At 36.1% G+C, this 17737-nt stretch overlaps 1 protein-coding gene and 1 long non-coding RNA gene across 6 annotated transcripts; one reads left to right on the top strand and one right to left on the bottom strand.

Annotated features, from left to right (window-relative positions):
- The first annotated feature begins 4458 nt into the window (after nucleotides 1–4458).
- LOC133715757 (uncharacterized) lies at nucleotides 4459–6372 on the top strand. Its single transcript, XR_009849202.1, has 2 exons — nucleotides 4459–4723; nucleotides 5918–6372. It is a non-coding gene; the product is annotated as an uncharacterized LOC133715757 (long non-coding RNA).
- A 1428-nt stretch (nucleotides 6373–7800) lies between these two features.
- On the bottom strand, nucleotides 7801–13835 carry LOC133714298 (topless-related protein 4-like). Of its 5 annotated transcripts, none has more exons than XR_009848548.1 (8): nucleotides 13548–13835; nucleotides 11229–11463; nucleotides 10993–11142; nucleotides 10706–10907; nucleotides 8807–9515; nucleotides 8627–8697; nucleotides 8151–8218; nucleotides 7801–8074 (listed from the first exon to the last, which is right to left on the bottom strand). XR_009848548.1 is itself a non-coding variant. In XM_062140395.1 (6 exons), the coding sequence occupies exons 2-5, from the start codon at nucleotides 11295–11297 to the stop codon at nucleotides 9552–9554; spliced, it is 405 nt and encodes a 134-aa protein (XP_061996379.1). In that variant the 5' UTR covers nucleotides 11298–11463; nucleotides 13548–13831; the 3' UTR covers nucleotides 8128–8697; nucleotides 8807–9551. The 5 variants fall into 5 exon arrangements, 1 of the variants encoding a protein (XP_061996379.1); XR_009848550.1 differs by having other exon boundaries at nucleotides 8807–9530; nucleotides 10815–10907; XR_009848547.1 differs by having other exon boundaries at nucleotides 10815–10907; nucleotides 13548–13833.
- Between the last annotated feature and the right edge of the window lie 3902 nt (nucleotides 13836–17737).

The raw sequence follows: 17737 nt of genomic DNA, 5'->3' as shown, positions 1-17737 counted from the left end.
AGCTTCTTCATAAAGATCATAGAGCCTCTCAGCTCTTAGCATATGGACTGGTCTGAGTAGATCAGCTTCCAGATCTTCTTCTGATATTGGCTCTTCAATAGTGGGTTTTGTACCACTAACACTAGCTTCTCTAGTGCTGTAGCTTCTTCTCAGAAGACTGTTGTTTATCCTGATGTTCTCAGGACAGACGTCACTTTTTCTGTGATTGTCGAAGTTGAGGCTGATTTCTCCAGTTCTTCTACTCTCGTAGATCTTTGCTTTTGCTCTTTCCGGTAGCTTTTTTGGACCGGATAATTTCCATTCAAGAGGAAAAGTTACTTCATTCCAAGCAACCTTGTGAATCTGTTGTGAATGGTTCTTCTGGCTGGTGAGGAATCCAGTAGTGAGACCAGGGATGTTGGAGATCCGTGTCTTCGGCTCTACTGTGGTGCTCATCAGTTTATAGTATACTCGGTATACTATCGCCAATTCTTGCATATCATCTTTCATTGATATGCCATCTGTCTTGACTCTCAGTCGGAGATAGTGGGCTGCATCCTTCAGGCTGGTGGTGAAGTTGGGGAAGCAATTGAAATATGCCACTTGATTGCAAAGTGATGCTTCTAGAGTTCCCAACAGACTAGCTTGGAAGTCTGTCAGTCTGTTGTCTTGCAGGACACATAGGACTGAACAGTTGATGCCTTCTCTTGCCAAAAGCTTTATGCCGACTTGGACTGCTCCAATGTGCATAAATTGATACTTCTTTGCTTGTGCTCTGGCAACTTCAGCAGGGGTGATCATCAAGAGATCTGTCTCTCCTGTTGTTGAGGGGGTTGTGAATTCAAGTACTTTGAAATGATGGCTATCCATCAAGTCAAATGTTCCCCTTCTATAGATCTGTTTGAAATGTAGCTTTGGAATTGAGGCGTTTTTTACCTCATGCTCGATTTCATTGTATTCAAATTCTTCAGAGTTTAGGAGTTGAACTCCTTTATTTTTTCCAAAGATGCTTAACATCTTCATTTCTCTTTTTTTTTTCGGGTTTTCATACCGGATACTAGTCTGACTAGTAGATGGTTCCAAAAAAATCATGTTAGGAACACGATTTGTGTCTGGTTTTTCTAATGGTTTGAATCCATTAGTCTTCTTTTTTACTGTAGGCACTTTCTTGTCCTTCAGTATAGAATCCAGCGTTTTTTGCTGTTCTTTGATTAGTCTACTAACACTCGTTAGTTTTTCTTCTTCCGTTTTTGGAAGATCTTTGATATAATCCAGTTTGTTTTCCAATCTTTCTAATTGGTGGATTATAGCAGGTAATTTTTCTAAATGAGTTTGACATCTAGATACTTCTAGAAACAGCTTCTGATATTTCTCATCAGAAGATTTCAGTAGAGAATTTATTTTCTCTAATAACAATTCTGACATTGTCCCCATTAAGGAGGGGTTCTCGTTGAGCTGTTTTACAAGCTCTGATACCAGTGGAGTGCGGATCTAACCAATGCTCAAATAATCAAGAGGTTTTTGTTCCTCTTCAAGAACATATAAGAGGTTATCAATCTCTTGTTCTATTTTATAGATTCTAGTCTGAAGTCTATAAATGATATCCCAATAGTTGGGTGATTCCCTATTAAGACTATCTCTATAGGCTCTCAACTTTCTCAATTTTTCTCTTTCCTTTTGCAATTCTTTGCTAGTATTTTTACAGATGGCCACTAATTCGAGTCTGTCAACGATCGAAATTATGAATAGTAAATCGTACTGTTTACCTTTGAATAGAGGATGAAATCTATCCGACTTCTGTTTAAACAAATAATTTAAGAATTGGTCCACCACGTTTCATCAACCGTAACAGAAATATTAAACTAATATATAAAGAAAACATCAGAAGGGTACTGATGGAATGAAAAGGTGAAAGTTGTGTAAGTAAGGAAGAAAGGGACAGATGGCTGGGTGAAGAGGAATGAAAATAATTTGTTGGGGTTTTTGGGACGTATTTTGATAGAATCAGGGTGTATGAGCATTAACCCTTCAATTTTACTCTCCTATATAAACAAAGGAGTATGAAGTAAATGTCTTTCCTACCCTTCTTCTCTTTGACAGATCACGACACGAAGATAGGTCATCATTGACTTTGAACAACTCAAATCAATCGGGTAGAATTACAAATCACTCTCTTCGAGCAGGCGAAGTTGGGAGGGAGGACCATGTCTGCAACTCTCAAGTAGATTTCTCCTTTATTTACTTTTGTGACACTTGCTGCAATTTTGAGCAATTCTTCTGTTTCTAAAATGATTATAGTATTATTCTCATTTATTACTCCCCACAGGAAGGCTAAAATTGTTATGTTTCCAGCATATCAACCTCAACAACTTCATATTCGTCTTGCAGTGGTGTATCAGGTCTGGAAACTAGAGAAAGGACCACATATACTGGTTCAATTATGTATTAGTTGTTTTGCCTATTAATTGTTCAATATTTCCGAATGACTGAATTTTGGGAGAAGCAATTGGTCCTTCTTTGGATGGCAGAAGGTTCGGTCCAATAGGAAGATATAGGTAGTGATTGTTTTCGAGCACTATTATCCTGGTCATTATTTCAAAAGTCATGCAAGAACAATTCGAAATATGTAATGCATGACCTTGTTACTGATTTGGCACGATGGGCAGCAGGAGAGACTTGTTTTAGATTGGAGGAAAACTGGAAGAATAAACATTCAATTTCAATGTCATCTCAAGGCATGTTATTCGTCTTACACTCTTGATAGGTATGACGGGGTTCAAAAGTTTGAAGCCTACTCTGACCCTAAATGTATACGTCTGAGGACATTCCTGCCACTTTCACTTTCTGATACCGTTGGGCTCTCATATCTAGCTTATAAGGTTACATATGATTTACTTCCAAAATTGCAGTACTTGCGAGTGCTCTATTTCAAGGGTTATATAATATCTGAGTTGCCAGAGTTTGGTAAATTAAAACATCTACGTTATCTACTTATCTTGATAACGCTAATCCGACCCGTTTATAATTTCAAATATTTTAAAATTTTAAATAGTAATATTAAATTTATATCATTATACCTCATATTTTATATTTTATATTTTATATTTTTTAAAAATAATAATATATTAATAAAAATAATATTCTATTATTATAAAAACGGGCCGAATCATTAACGGATCGGATCGACCTAAATCAATATTTAATCCGTTAAATAAATGAGTTAACGGATTCGGATCATTAACGGATCAACGGATCAAAATTTTCGATCCAAACCCGTCCAATAGCCACGGATCTGGAGCGGGTCCGGATTAAAACCCGGTCCATTTACAGGTCTAGTTATCTTGATCTTTCTTACACACTAGTACTTTCAACTTCCAATAAAAGTTAGGCTTAGTTTGGCATTGCTTCCTAGGGTGCTTTTGGAACCAAAATCGCTTTTGGGTCTAATCCAAGGTGTTTGGTAAAATCTTAAAAAGCTGCTTTTGGTCACTCTAGCTTCTTCCAACAGCAGGTTTTCAGAAGCTACAATTTGTAGCTTTTCAAAATGGCTTCTGCAGACATAAGGTGAAAAACAAGAATTTGAGATAAACCCACAGAGACTGCAAAATCACCGAAGATTGAGTAATTTGGACACAAACCCGCAGAGACTGTAGGAAGAAGATGGAGGAAGACAAGTTGAGAAGCCGTATCCGGTGAGCTTCGACACCCCAACCTCAAAGCCAATCCTCACTGGTTCGACTCAAAAACCCCCCCATTGAACCAGACCATTCAGACCTTTAGAGCTCTCGAAGTCATCGAGAGGGCCTTCCTTGCCACCACCAAAAGCTTCACCTCTCTCTTCTCCTCCCTCTGCCTCGGCTCCCTGAAGTCTGCAGTTTAATTGATCGTGTATCTTCTTCTGCCCCTCTCACCCCCTTTCTGAACAATCTGCAAATTCATCCCATTTCTTCCCAACAAATTGAGTGGGTAAAGGTTTCACGATTTTGCACCATGCAATTTCAATGTCATCTGCACTTGGTAACTCATGAATTGAAATGGTTGCTGGGGAATGATTAGAAAATAGAATGATCCTAGACTCCTGGGTATGGATCTCGACCAAAAAGAGATAGAGATGAAAAGAATGTTTAATTATGTTGATTATCACAATCTCAAAAAAGTTATGTTCATTATCTTTAAAAATTAATATTAATTTTTTTTTTCTCACAGCACTTTTGAAAAATAGTTTACCAAACATTTAACTACTTCTCCTCACAGCAATACCAAAAGCAATTCTGGCCACAGCAGAGCTAAAAGCACTTCTGCTCACAGCACAGCAATGCCAAACTAAGCCTTAATCTAGTGAGTTTTAGTTACCAAAATATAGACCCCTCCAGATATGCCTGACATTTGAACCCGCAACCCACAAACCCGCACGCTAAAAGCCCGTACGAACCCGCCAATTATTAATCTAGACTGAGAAAAACCCGCACTCCAAAAACCCGTAAATTAACAAACCATGCCGTGCTAGACCCGTTGGAACCCGTTAAGTTATTTCTGAAAATTAAAACCCTTTCTACTCTGTTGAAAGAAGCGATCCAAGTATATCCAACGATGGCTCTCTCACCCTCTCTGCCTCTCTCGTAGACTCCATAACTCCATCTCTCTCTTCTTCATCCAAACCCACAATTTCAGAGTGAGAGAGATCTGAGCTGGGATGCCTGGGATTGGGTTCTGAAGTGCTTATTGGGATTTGGGTGGAAACAAGGTAGTGAAGTTACCATCTCTGATCTCTCTCTTCAGTTCTCAGTTTGTCTTTATTGCTTTGATTAATCTGTGCTCTTTTGTTGTTGAAAGTATGGATCTTGATGGATTAAATCATTGAATTTATATCATTGGGTTTGGTTGTTGCTTCTCTCTGTAGTGTTCACCAACAATCGCAAACAACAAAATATATAGAACCCACTTTACTGTTTTGTTGCTTCTCTCAATTAATAGTTTGCTGAATCTGAGTTTAAGAGAATAATGGTGTGGTTTTGCTTTACTTTCTAGAAGCCATTCCAATTTTTCAGCTCGTTCTTGTAGACTTGTAGTGCATATCAGGTGAATATTTGATTACTTCTGATGTAGTGTGGAATTAGAGATATTCATTAGCCTTTGTATGTAAATGACTAAATGTTATCAGAGGTTGCAGGGAGTTTGTATTTGCTTAATAGATAGCTTTCTTCTTTGTTAAATTGATGATGTATGCAGTAGACACTTAGAAACAGATTTTGACATTATTCAATTTTGTTAGTGCTTGTTATACAATCCCATGTTTCTGATATATCTCTTAAGCAGCTTGCCAAAAAAGTTTTGTTTATGATAAACCTCTCTTAATTAAAGAGGAAGGGAGATGCGAGAAGGGAAGCATAAGTGGTTGACCAGGTTTTTTTTGCTTTAGCTTTTGTGGGGTTTGGGGTCATATAATAAGAGAAGCAAAACAGAACGAGAAGGGAAGCATAAGTTGTGTGATGCCTGTCATTGCTCAAATGACGACAGATGCATATGCATATTTAGATAGTTTAAGTTCAGTTGCATGTTTAGTGCTCTAAGAATAGGCCTCTTTATGTTTAGAATTTAGAATGATAAAAGATGCTTTAGATATTTTCTGAGTTAGTTGAAGAAAAGAAAAATGTTAGGTAGTAATACAAGGTCATTGACAAAAGAGAATATAGCTTTCAGATCTGATATTATAATCTGATTGAATATGTCTTGCTGTAGTGCCGTTTCTACTGTTCTATTGAATAAATAAAGTTTGCTAGGCAAGTGATGGTGTATAATGTTTTACCTCTTCTTTCAATTTTCGGAAACCGACAGTTGGTAGTTGTCAAATTTGCTAACTTTTTCATCTTTTTGTTTTGGTAGTTATCAATCTTTATGTCATTCTAATATTTTTCTTTTTTGTTTGTTTATATTTTAGAAAAAGAGCGTGCTGAATTGGAGGATCTTACTGAAAAAGGGGGTCACTGATGGAGCAGATGCCAACGCTTCTCCCATCTCTCAAGTCTATGTTCAGAATTGGAAACATTTCCAGAAGGGGAATTGTCGAGAATCACTTTACATCTTCCATGTTCCAAAGGGTCGGAGTCATGGAAAACACGGGTTTCTAAATTCTAAACCTAAGTACCTAACTCTTTGCTATCACTGGGGATTTCAGAATACCATGAGCTCCATTGTGTGATACTCCATTCCACTTGGTTTATATAAAAGCTCTAGGAACAAAAAGTTTGCAGATTTATTTCCTAGATCTCTTGAGTACTATGTGAACCTTCTCCAAGAAATCTATCTTGAGTAAAACGATTGTGTTGTCAGATTAAGTTGTTGAACTTTTCACATAATAGTATGGAATCCATTATCCTTCTTTGTAGAGCTTTATGTTCCTCTCTTCTTTTTTCCCCCTAAACAAATCTTGCTTTACAGATCTATGTTCCTTCTTACTCAATTAACCTCCGAGTTTTGTGTTAAATGGGAAGTTCTACCATTTTTACAGTACATTAATATATCGATACATCATGTGCACTTAGTTTGATACAAAGGTGGAGCAGTCCCAAACTAGTCTCTAATCCATGGAGTTAATCTAAATCTTAATTGATTGACCACTTGTTGTATCGACATATTGATGTACGTACCTTAATGAATCCTAGATAAATATCTTCTTTGTAATATCCGCTTACACTTGGGAGTTCTTACCCATGGTCAAGCTGAGCCTTTCAACTCACAACGTCTCAAATCTCAAAAAAAAAAAAAAAAAAATCCCAAATTTAAATAACCATTATGGTGTTGTGCTCTCTGAAGAATGGATTGATTCTCTAATCTTCCAGCATCACATAATTTAATTTCAAATTCGACAACTCATTGAGGAAATAGGCCCAGCTCAAAATTTTCAAAGGTGATAATAGTAGTGCAGAATACGACTACATTGATTGCAGCACTAAATCAATTTTTTTGCTTGAAATAGATTAAACACCCAAGCTAAGCTATATATGAGCAAATGATTCTCCCTCCCTCTCTCGTGACGAAGTCTTTCAATTAGAAGAGCTTGAAATAGATTAACACACAAGCTATGCTATGTATGAGCAAATGACTAAAAAAATTATGACTAATGGTGACTGCCACTTCAAGAAACCCATAATCTAATGTTCAAAATGTTGAAATCTTCAACACCTAAAGTCCCAAATGAAAATTCTACAATTAGATGAATCATCTAAGAAAGAAACTTTTTGATGGAGAAATTCTTAGTCAGACAATTGATAAAAATCATCAATAACTTTAAAGTTTATATAGAATTGGATCGTATGGGCACTAAGGAGAGATCAATGTTGAAGGTTGGAACAATATGATGGAGAGTTGGTGGGGGAAGGGATGAAGATTGTTGGGTACAATTATGGCATTAAAAGTGGAAATTAGATGACTATTTTTTAAATGCTGTCTGCTAGATATATTTACATCTTTGATGGATTCATCTAGCAAGACCCCAAAAAAAATAGTCAATTGAAACTTACTACTACTAGTATACTCGTCTTCTTAATGCTAAAAGGTAAGAGGTAAAAAGGCTTGCACCCTTAATTTGAAGCGGATAATATCCTATAATAATTTGTTAATTTTATGAATATGGCAGAGAGCGGGTCAATTAGCTTACAATTAGTACAGAACTAGGTAATGTGCCCGCGCTTTGCTGCGGGTTTTGTAGTTTATTAATTTAGCTGTAGTAGTATACAGTAGTTGGATTATTCTTAATATAAAAAAATAGGACACATTGCTCATAAAGACTAAATATCCACATGATCTTCAATAAATCTAGTGTAAGCAAACATTCAAGATGCTTTTGTTACCCCCAGCAATTAGAAGTCAATCAAAATTTTAATATTTGAAAGGGATGCTGCTACAGAAGCAAAATACAAAAGGAAAGAATGGTATTGAGGCTGTTGAAAAGTAATTACAACCTCTTAGATGAGTTTTTTGTTAGCATTCACCTTGGCTGCTGCAGCTTCTTTATCTTTAGCTACGGCTTTTCTCTTTATTTTCATAGACTCCGCTCCATGGCTTTCATCAATGCATCAACTTTTTTCATCAGCATCTGGAAAAGTCATAATATGTATTAGTACATTTAGTGAGACAGAGACAAATAGTGTATTAAGAGAGTAGCAACATACCTTTGTTTCTGCATGACTGAAAGATGCTTCAACACCAAATCACAGCATCGCTCAATCCAGCTTAGGAACTGATAGTCTTAAGCCAACTATAATTAATATTAACACAATCTATAGCCTTGCAAAAGATATTCTGTACTTCCAATTTCCAAGTACTAATTAAAATGCTAATTGAACATTGCTCACCATTTGTTTTTTTAAGGTGCCAAATTGATTCAAAATTAGTAAAACCCCAAAATCAGCATAATTTCTTATACACCAGTTGGTGACTTCAGGTATTAATTATTAAGTTTGTAAAATACATAATCAAAGGAAATACAAAGATCTGTCGACGTCAACTCAAAATAATCACAGCTTAGTTCCCAATCAATTGCACAAACAAATCGATAGAGGTAATTTAAACTCACACATTTCCTCTAAAATGCTAGAAAACTTGAAATTAAAGTAAACAATTTGAGCCCTGTTAGAAGAGAACTCACATCTTTAATAAAGTCATTATCAAACACATCAGCAACTTCAGCTCCACTTCATAGTTATCATCTTCTTCCTCCTACCACAATATCCATTCATGAACGTAAATTACAAACAGTGTACAGTAGTACAAATTACAGTAAACAAAACTTCAAAAAAAAGAAAGAGAAGAGAAAAAAAAATATTACCTCTTTAAGAGCCTCCTGATTCCAGAACATCTCGTCCTCTTCAATTTCTTCATCTAGTACTTTGTCGTCCTGAAATTATCAAAAAAGTTACATTCTTGAACTTAGACTCTGACATTTCGATGCTTGAACCAAGAGAACTCATAATCTCAGAGAATGATTATCAATTACCTCTTCCCGCTGGTGGTGCGATTTTATCTCTGCTGAAATACCCCTAATCTTTCCGTTAGGCCTATAAACTTAATATCTGCTGAAATAGAAATTTCTTGAAAAAGTAAGAATTTCAATTTCTTAGTTATTTCTTTTGCTGCATACGAAAAAAATTGTTTGTCTAAACTGCTATGTACTTAAGTTCAAGGTTTTATCCCTAAATCATGGTAGCACATATCAAAATGGCCTAAGATTTCAGTATATGGGACAGCCAAAAGACATCAAGCATAACAAAAAAGTACCGCCTGAAGACACTATCACTTATGATAACCAACATCTACCCTTGAAAAGTAAAGCACGATGTCGAGAACATTGGCAGATGGGTCTGAAGTAGCTTTCAAAAGTTCATGAACTTGTCCGCTGCCAGGGATCTAATGTATCAATTCAATATGATCAACTTGTTGATGCTTCTTATTGAGCTCTTCAGCCTTCAATATAGTGGTTTCCTTCTCCATAATGCATGTGATGCTGCTGCTGTCGTTGCTCTTTTTCCTTATATTTCCTGCAAATACTGGTTCTGTAAGTATGTTATGAAACTTCAATATGTTCTGTTCTTGCAGCAGTCACATGCTCTTCTGTTGTGCTTTATGCTAGTTGATTCAACATTTTGTAGCGAAAGGATGCCGTTGATCTAAAATCCGAAATCATCAATTGAATGTCATAATTGACGCATGCAGATACAGAAAATTAGAAGTGGCTGAGTGAGTGAAGAAGACCCGAGTACTTTTTAATGGCTCGTCGGAATATGACTGTATGACAGGGAAGGTGAGGCAGCGCTGGGACCACATGCAGACTTTAGACTACCCTTTTCCATTTGAAACCTAAAAAACCTAGAAAGCAAAAGGTAACCCCAAAGTTCTAAACTTTCCTACCCATTCCAGCCATTTCAATTCAAAATCTGAAAACCCCATAAAACCCAGAAACCATACACTTAAAAGATCCAAACTTTAACATCGGGACTACCTTTTGAATGCTATAGAACTTCATTGGTTTATAGGCTATATTGCTATCTAAACCAAAAAGTGTATTTGCTTGATCTAACTTTCAGAATCTATTGAACTTCATTCTGAGTTTTTTTGTTCTTTTTTCTTCATTTTTTTGGCTTTTGCTTTGGCTTGCAGAGATATTGCATTGAGGTTACTTAATGGCACAGATTATTATCTCTGACTTGTTCGACTTGGTGTGTTCATGAACATATTTTAATTCGATCTGTAATTCTGTATACAACCCTGGAATGATGTACTCTATAGAATAAGGAAAGCAGATATGATGGAAAAGGCTTGCAGACAAAATCCCAACATTCTATATGACCATGCACCAAATCCTTGCTAACACAGGGTTTCAAGTGCTCCATTTAACTCGACCTAAATAAAAGGAACAAATATAGTTTTATTTATACTTTCAATTCACCTGTTGACATATATATAGGCTTAATATTCCTTCACCATAAGTTTGTCATCAGCAGTGTTTTGATTTGGAAATGCCTTTTAGTAATAATGCTAAACAACCTACAGGTTCTTATTCCATGTAATAAACTAACAATTATGAAACAGAAAAACATGCACTATACAATCTGAAACATCAGAAAGCAATTGTACTACTGGACTGTTTAAATTTTAAGATATTAGAAAGATCAAGTGTGCTTATTATGGCATGCGGAACTGAATAGGAGCATGCTTTCTGAGGACTTACCATCAAATAACAAATTCATGACAGTAACATGTGTAGCTACGTTAGCATTGATTTATATGGATTTCTTCTGGGATTTGAGTCACCCATGAGAGAGAATCATGACACTCACCAGTCCAACCATGGCTGGCACTGGAGCTGCTCGATCTCCAATGCCTGTTCCAACAGTAATGTTAGACGATCCAAATGTTCCTATTGCTGAGGCCTGCATATTAATGAAGCAGACGCACATTGTGAATATCACCAAAGAAAGCTAACAAATCTAAAGATATGCCAAAATGAAACTTTACCTTCACAACAGCCACAGAAGCAGCTCTGGAAGCATCCACTGTTCTCAGCAACCTAATTCCATCTGAATTTGCTAGGATTTTAATACCATTGTCATTTGTTGAGACAGCTAACAGTATTCCTTCTTTGTTAAATCTAATAGAAGGAGAAGCCTGCAGAATTTTAAGACCATGATGATTAGTTGGAAAGAACGATTTTATTAAAATAAATAAATAAATAAACATGATGTAATGCCTACCGGCAGTCCACCATCTGCATCTGTACTTGTCAAAAGGTTAACATTGTCCATGTCCCATAATTTAACCATGAACTCATCACCAGTAGCCAAGAATCAATTCTTGGTGGTATCAAACTGCACAACCCCAACAGTCCGCTTCCCAAGACCATGATAGGTACGCTTTACAGCTCCTTCACTTTCATTCCACTCCACCAAGTATGAATCCCCTTCTTTATTTGTCCCACATGAGAATAGCCTGTGATGTACAGAGATTAGACGTCCATCAGAATTTTAAACATAAGAAAACCAAAACCAAACATGGCATCACTAATGGAAGAAAAGGCTTTGTAAAGCAATCAGATATTATGCCTACCTTTTAGCTTAGATATTACCCAAGTATCTACCTTTTAGCTTAGTTTCAACAGAACTAAGTATGGTATGGTAAAAGGATGAGTTAATGATAGAGATCTTAGTTGATAACAATCAAAATGTCATTCACCCAATATAACACCTACATTCATGTATTGACTATACTGAAAAGTTTTTCGTTGACCTATATACTATATAACAAATACTGTAGTTTTGGTTTGCTGTCATTATTTCACAGTGCCAAAAAGATTTGGTTTCTGTATATATTCAGAAGTCACAGCAGACACTACAGAATGAAATCAAGTTTGATATATAAAAAATTGAATTAAATGACCTTTAATTAACAAAAGAAGGAAAGAAGAAAGATATTTGTGTTGATAAATTGGAAAATTTTAACAAATTAATCAGTATGAAGATCATGATACAAACAAACAAATAAAAATATATATATATATATAAAACAAACACTTAAAACACTTGCACCCAAACAAACAAATATAAATATAAATATATATATATATATATATATATATATATATATATATATATAACACAATAAAGGCATTCATTTCTCTTATCAGTAGTGCATTGAGCATTGTGTGAAAAACACGCACCAAGAGGGCATGATCACGCCATTGTAATTTGGAAGCATTCCTTAACTGAGAAACAAACCATAAACAAAATCCCAATAAAAACCTTTTCAATGCTTGTGGAATCTGAAGCAGATTTGATTCCCATCAGGACAAACCAGGGTACAACAACACATCAAATCCACTCCAACCAAATCCTACATAATATGCACAGAAAATCCTAATATTCTAATATCCAACCACATCACAGATACTCACAATCAAAATAAATAAGATAGATACTCTCCATTTCTAATATTTGAACTTAAAATTCACTGACAGCAAATCACAACAGTGAATATAAACTCTAACTCTAAAAAGGTCTGTCAAGAACCCTTTAAAATTAGTCTACAAAGAATAATATGAAAAGAGTCATTTTTTGTCAAATATGCTCTGCTAAATCTTGGTACCATAGCAGTGCCATATACAATATAATAAAGCTGTAAACTTGATAAACAGATAAGCTACTTGTTATATTGAAAAAATGTGGCAAGAGAGCAGTACCCACTTTCAGGTTCTATGCATAAAGAAAACAAAGATTATTGGCCCATGATTGATAAAACATTACAGGCATCTGCTTCAAGAAAGACTTGTGCCGCAAAAACCATATCACAAATGAAGTCCCTTTAACACATAATGCACAACATATAAACTGTCTAACAAACAAAGTTCAAATCTTTTCACAACAAAAGCTTATAAGTTACACAAAAATGCTCATAAAGTCATTCTACACAATCAAGAACAAACTAATCAAATGCGTACAAAAATCAAAATCATCCAAAAAAAAAAAAAAAAAAATTGCTGAAAGAAATAGAGCTAACCTCCCTCAAACAATTTTGCTGAAAGAAATAGAGCAAACAAATCAAATGCGTACAAAAATTTTGCTGGCTGGTTTGAAATGGATCAGGAGACTTCTCAGACAGTTTGATCAAGTAAGTGAATAATTTTCTCAGTCACTTCTGTGCTTTCATTTTCCCTTGATAGAAAACCCTACACTTATATCATTGAGGTACATATATGCATTTGTAGTTATTCTGCATATCAAAAACTACATGCATGCCAAACTGAATAAAGCCGAAATAGAACAATTGAGACAGGCATAGAAAACAAACTCAGGAGAAAGAGATCACTCAACAAATGAAGTTCAGATTTATAGTAATTTAATAATCACTTTTGACTCCGATTTAATCAAAAGGTAATAATCTGAACTTCATTTGTTGAGTGATCTCTTTCTCCTGAGTTTGTTTTCTATGCCAAGCTAATCACGAATCAAAATATTGCTGTCTACCTTTTGCAGAAAAAAAAAAAAAAAAAACTCCTTCTTTTAGAACTAAAGTCTCACCGAGTTGTCACTGTTCTTGTTCTTGATCACCGACTCACAGTGAACCTTGATTTGGATGGAGGCTTTCCGAATAGTACAGATCAGCTTTGTTGTTTGTCTTTCTAAACCCCACCACGACGTCTTCAACTCCGCAAAGATACATATGCCCAGCCGACATAGTGCCAAACACCAAGAACAACCTGAAATTGCAGAAGAAAAAGCAGGACAAGGTCCTTTCGTCGTCCCCTTCCATTGCCGAAAGACAGATATGCCCACCCAACATAGTATGAGACACGAAGACAAACTTGCAATTAGAAGAGAAAAGTAAGAGCAGAAGCGCCTTTTCTTACCCCAGATATTTTTTTTTTTTGAGATAATTCTTACCCCAGATATAAACGAACAGCTATGATAATATTGTTATCATATTAGTAATTGTTTTTTATCATATTATATTCCTGAGAAGAATTATTATTTCCACAACCGATTAAAGATCGCATATGTGTTTTACACGCATCGCGTATGTGAATTGCTAGTATGTATAATATCTTATAAGGCTTTTGAGGTTGCTACGGTGGCTTTATATAATAGTTCTTTTTCCATTTGTCCGTCTTATCAAGTGTATTTCAAGTCATTATCGTCGTACAATCTTTACCTGCTTCTGAATATAAAGGAGTTAATTATTTTGAGTTTTTTTTTTTTTGAATCAAACCTCGCAAATGCGAGGTAAAAGATTTATTAAAAATAAAGATAAATACAAGTAAATATCCTACACTTCCCAGATGTAAAGTACTACGAAAAATGAATGACAAACAACATCCTGCCTTCCAAAACAAAAACAAAAAACTCATCTAAAACGAAAATTAGAGAGACCCAACTTATCTCTTAAACAAAACTGATTAATGAAGCTTGGAGATGAATCAAAAGAGAGGCACAGAAACAAGCAACCCATAATTCTCTCAATTGGGGGCTGCGACCAATCATTAAACCCAATGAAAATAGCTCATGTAATGAATTAGGAATGCAACCCAACTCAAATTTGTCCAACATATAAGATCATATAGACCTTGCATATGGGCAGTGAAGAAAGACATGCTCTTTGGACTCCGTCTGTTGTCGACATAATAGATACATTGAACACAAAGAGACACCACGTCATTGTAAAAAGTCTTCAGTTAGCACCCTTCCCCTCAGTACCTTCAAAACTAAAATTGACATACGAGGTGCCACATACTTACACCAAAACAATCGACCCCAATCCACCGTAGGTAGAGAAGGCCTTACAAAATGAAAAGCCTCTCTTGCCGTGAGTGTGCCAGAAGAAGAGGTTGACCAAATTAACTTGTCTTCTTCCGGTGGATTAATTGCAATTGGAGAAGATGAGGGAGTTAATTATTTTGAGTTACTACCTGCTTCCTTAGACGTGGCAAATCCAAGACTAGTTCAATTGTATTTCTCTGTTGTGCGGAAGCGTAACAAACAAGGTATTGATATGAATTCAACAGTAACAAACAAAGCAAAAACACCTAATAAACAAACCACAAAGAACACCAAGATTTATAGTGGTTCACTCAATCAGTGTGATTGAGCTACATCCACTTTCGGAGCCGGCAAGATATTCCACTATGATCAATTTGGAGAAACATACAATTAGAGTTTATGAACAACTCTCTCTACCCAAATCCCCAATACACCCAAACCTATTAACTCTCCTCTGATTCAAATAGAGAAGAAGAAGAATTCTTACTTCTCATATACAATACTTAACAACACCAACAACTAAGCTTAAGAAGCTTCAACTATGGAATTGCTAAGTCTCCAAAAGGAGAGGAAAGACAGAGTATTCAAGGATGGCTTTCAATTTATGTTTCTCCCTTCTCTTCAATCTGTTTCTCTTTGCTCTCTGCTTTTATTTCTCTTTGCTTCCGATTCTATCACATCTTGGCTGTCAATGTCAAAGAAACATATTCATTCTTCTTTTGTTTCTTTTTGACTTCCTTTTTTCTTTCTCTATCTCTTTCTATGGCTTCATACGGCTGCAATAATTCCCTTGTTTGTTTGCATGTGTATAATTACTTTGCACATGCATGCACACATGGAATGAAGGAAACATGTGGCTACCTACTCCAAAGAATTTTCAATTCTTTCGGCTGTGCCAACTTCATTCACCTAGCATATGCAGCTAGTTCACATGGGAGACAACTTTTGACTAAGCCAATCATTTAAGTGAAGTCAACAACAACAATCTCCACCTTGGCTTCACTTGATACAATAATATCACAAGTAGAATATCACATACCAATTTGCCGCTCCGACATCCCCGTAGGGAAGATCAAATGCTACAAACACCAATCAAGTTCAAGCAATGCTTGAACTTGCTCAATGGAACTGGTTTGGTCAACATATCAGCAGGATTTTCTTCAGTTCCAACTTTCAGGAGCTCTATATCACCATCCTCCACCAGTTGACGAATCTTGTGAAATTTGACATTGATATGTTTAGTGCGAGCATGAGTAACCTGGTTCTCTGCCAAATGAATAGCACTCTGACTATCACAATAGAGATCCACATAATCTTGAATTATTCCCAAGTCCTCAAGTAAACCACGAAGCCAAACTGCTTCTTTTGCACCCTCTGTTACCGCCATGTATTCAGCTTCTGTAGTCGACAAAGCAATAGTAGATTGCAAGTTCGACTTCCAACTCACCGCTCCACTAGCAAGAGTAAACACATAAGCTGTAGTAGATCGGCACTTATCCAAATCACCTGCGAAATCAGAGTCCACATATCCAACAACACACTGACTCATCTTATCCTGCTGAAACACAATTCCAACATCCACAGTACCAAGAATATACCGTAGAATCCATTTCACTGCTTGCCAATGGCTTTTACCTGGGTTATGCATATATCTGCTCACCACACTTAAGGCCTGTGAAATGTCAGGTCTAGTACACACCATACAGTACATCAAACTACCAACAACACTAGCATAAGGAACTTTAGCCATATATTGCATATCATCATCAGTGCTAGGAGACATAGTAGATTTAAGCTTGAAATGAGAGGCAAGAGGTGTACTTACAGGTTTAGATTTATCAACCATGCCAAACCGCTGTAGTATCTTCTTCAAATATTGTTTTTGTGACAAACAAATCTTGCCTTTCAATCTATCTCTTTCAATTTCCATGCCCAAAATCTTCTTAGCTTCTCCCAAGTCCTTCATTTCAAATTCACCACTCAACTGTGATTTTAATTTTTCAATTTCCACCTTGCTCTTAGATGCAATTAGCATATCATCAACATATAAGAGCAAATAAATGAAGGTCCCATCATGTAGCTTGCGAAAGTAAACACATGGATCATAGAGACTCCTAGTGTACTTCTGACCAAACATAAATTTATCAAACCGCTTGTACCACTGTCTTGGGGACTGTTTCAAACCATACAATGATTTATGCAGTTTGCAAACCAATTTTTCCTTACCAGCAACTTTGAAACCATCTGGTTGAGTCATATAGATCTCTTCTTTCAATTCACCATGTAAAAATGCAGTTTTGACATCAAGTTGTGCTAACTCAAGATCAAACTGTGCAACCAAGGCTAATAGGATACGAATAGAAGAATGCTTCACAACAGGAGAGAATACCTCATTGTAGTCTATTCCTTCTTTTTGTGCATAGCCTTTAGCTACCAATCTAGCCTTGTACCGAGATCCTTCCTTTTTAGCAAATACCCATTTGCAGCCAATTGCTCTCTTCCCATGTGGTAACTGAACCAACTCCCAAGTCTTGTTCTTGTGAAGAGACTTCATGTCTTCATCCATTGCTTTTTCCCACTCTACACTATCTGCATGTATCACACCTTCTTCATAGGTAGAAGGAATTTCTTCTTCAGTAATTGGAAGTGCATAAGTTACCATATCATTTAGCCAAGCTGGCTTTGGAGCATTTCTTTTTCCTTTTCTAAGTGCAATAGGTCCATGTTGCTGTGGAGACTCTTGAGCTTGAGCCTCTACTTCAATACTTGAATCTTCATTTGTTGAATCATCTGACTCAACTGTAGGACTACCTGGATCAATTGGAGTTTCACCAAATTTTTCTTTAAACTCCACCTGCTTCAAACTCTCTATGGTCATCTCCTGTTTTTGAGAATCAGTCTGCTCACTTTGATTAACCATAACAGCCTCATCGAATGTCACATCTCTGCTTACA

The sequence above is a fragment of the Rosa rugosa genome, chromosome 6 (assembly GCF_958449725.1).
Source record: "Rosa rugosa chromosome 6, drRosRugo1.1, whole genome shotgun sequence".
NCBI classification, from domain to species: Eukaryota; Viridiplantae; Streptophyta; class Magnoliopsida; order Rosales; family Rosaceae; genus Rosa; species Rosa rugosa.
This window is presented reverse-complemented; position numbering and strand designations above follow the sequence as displayed.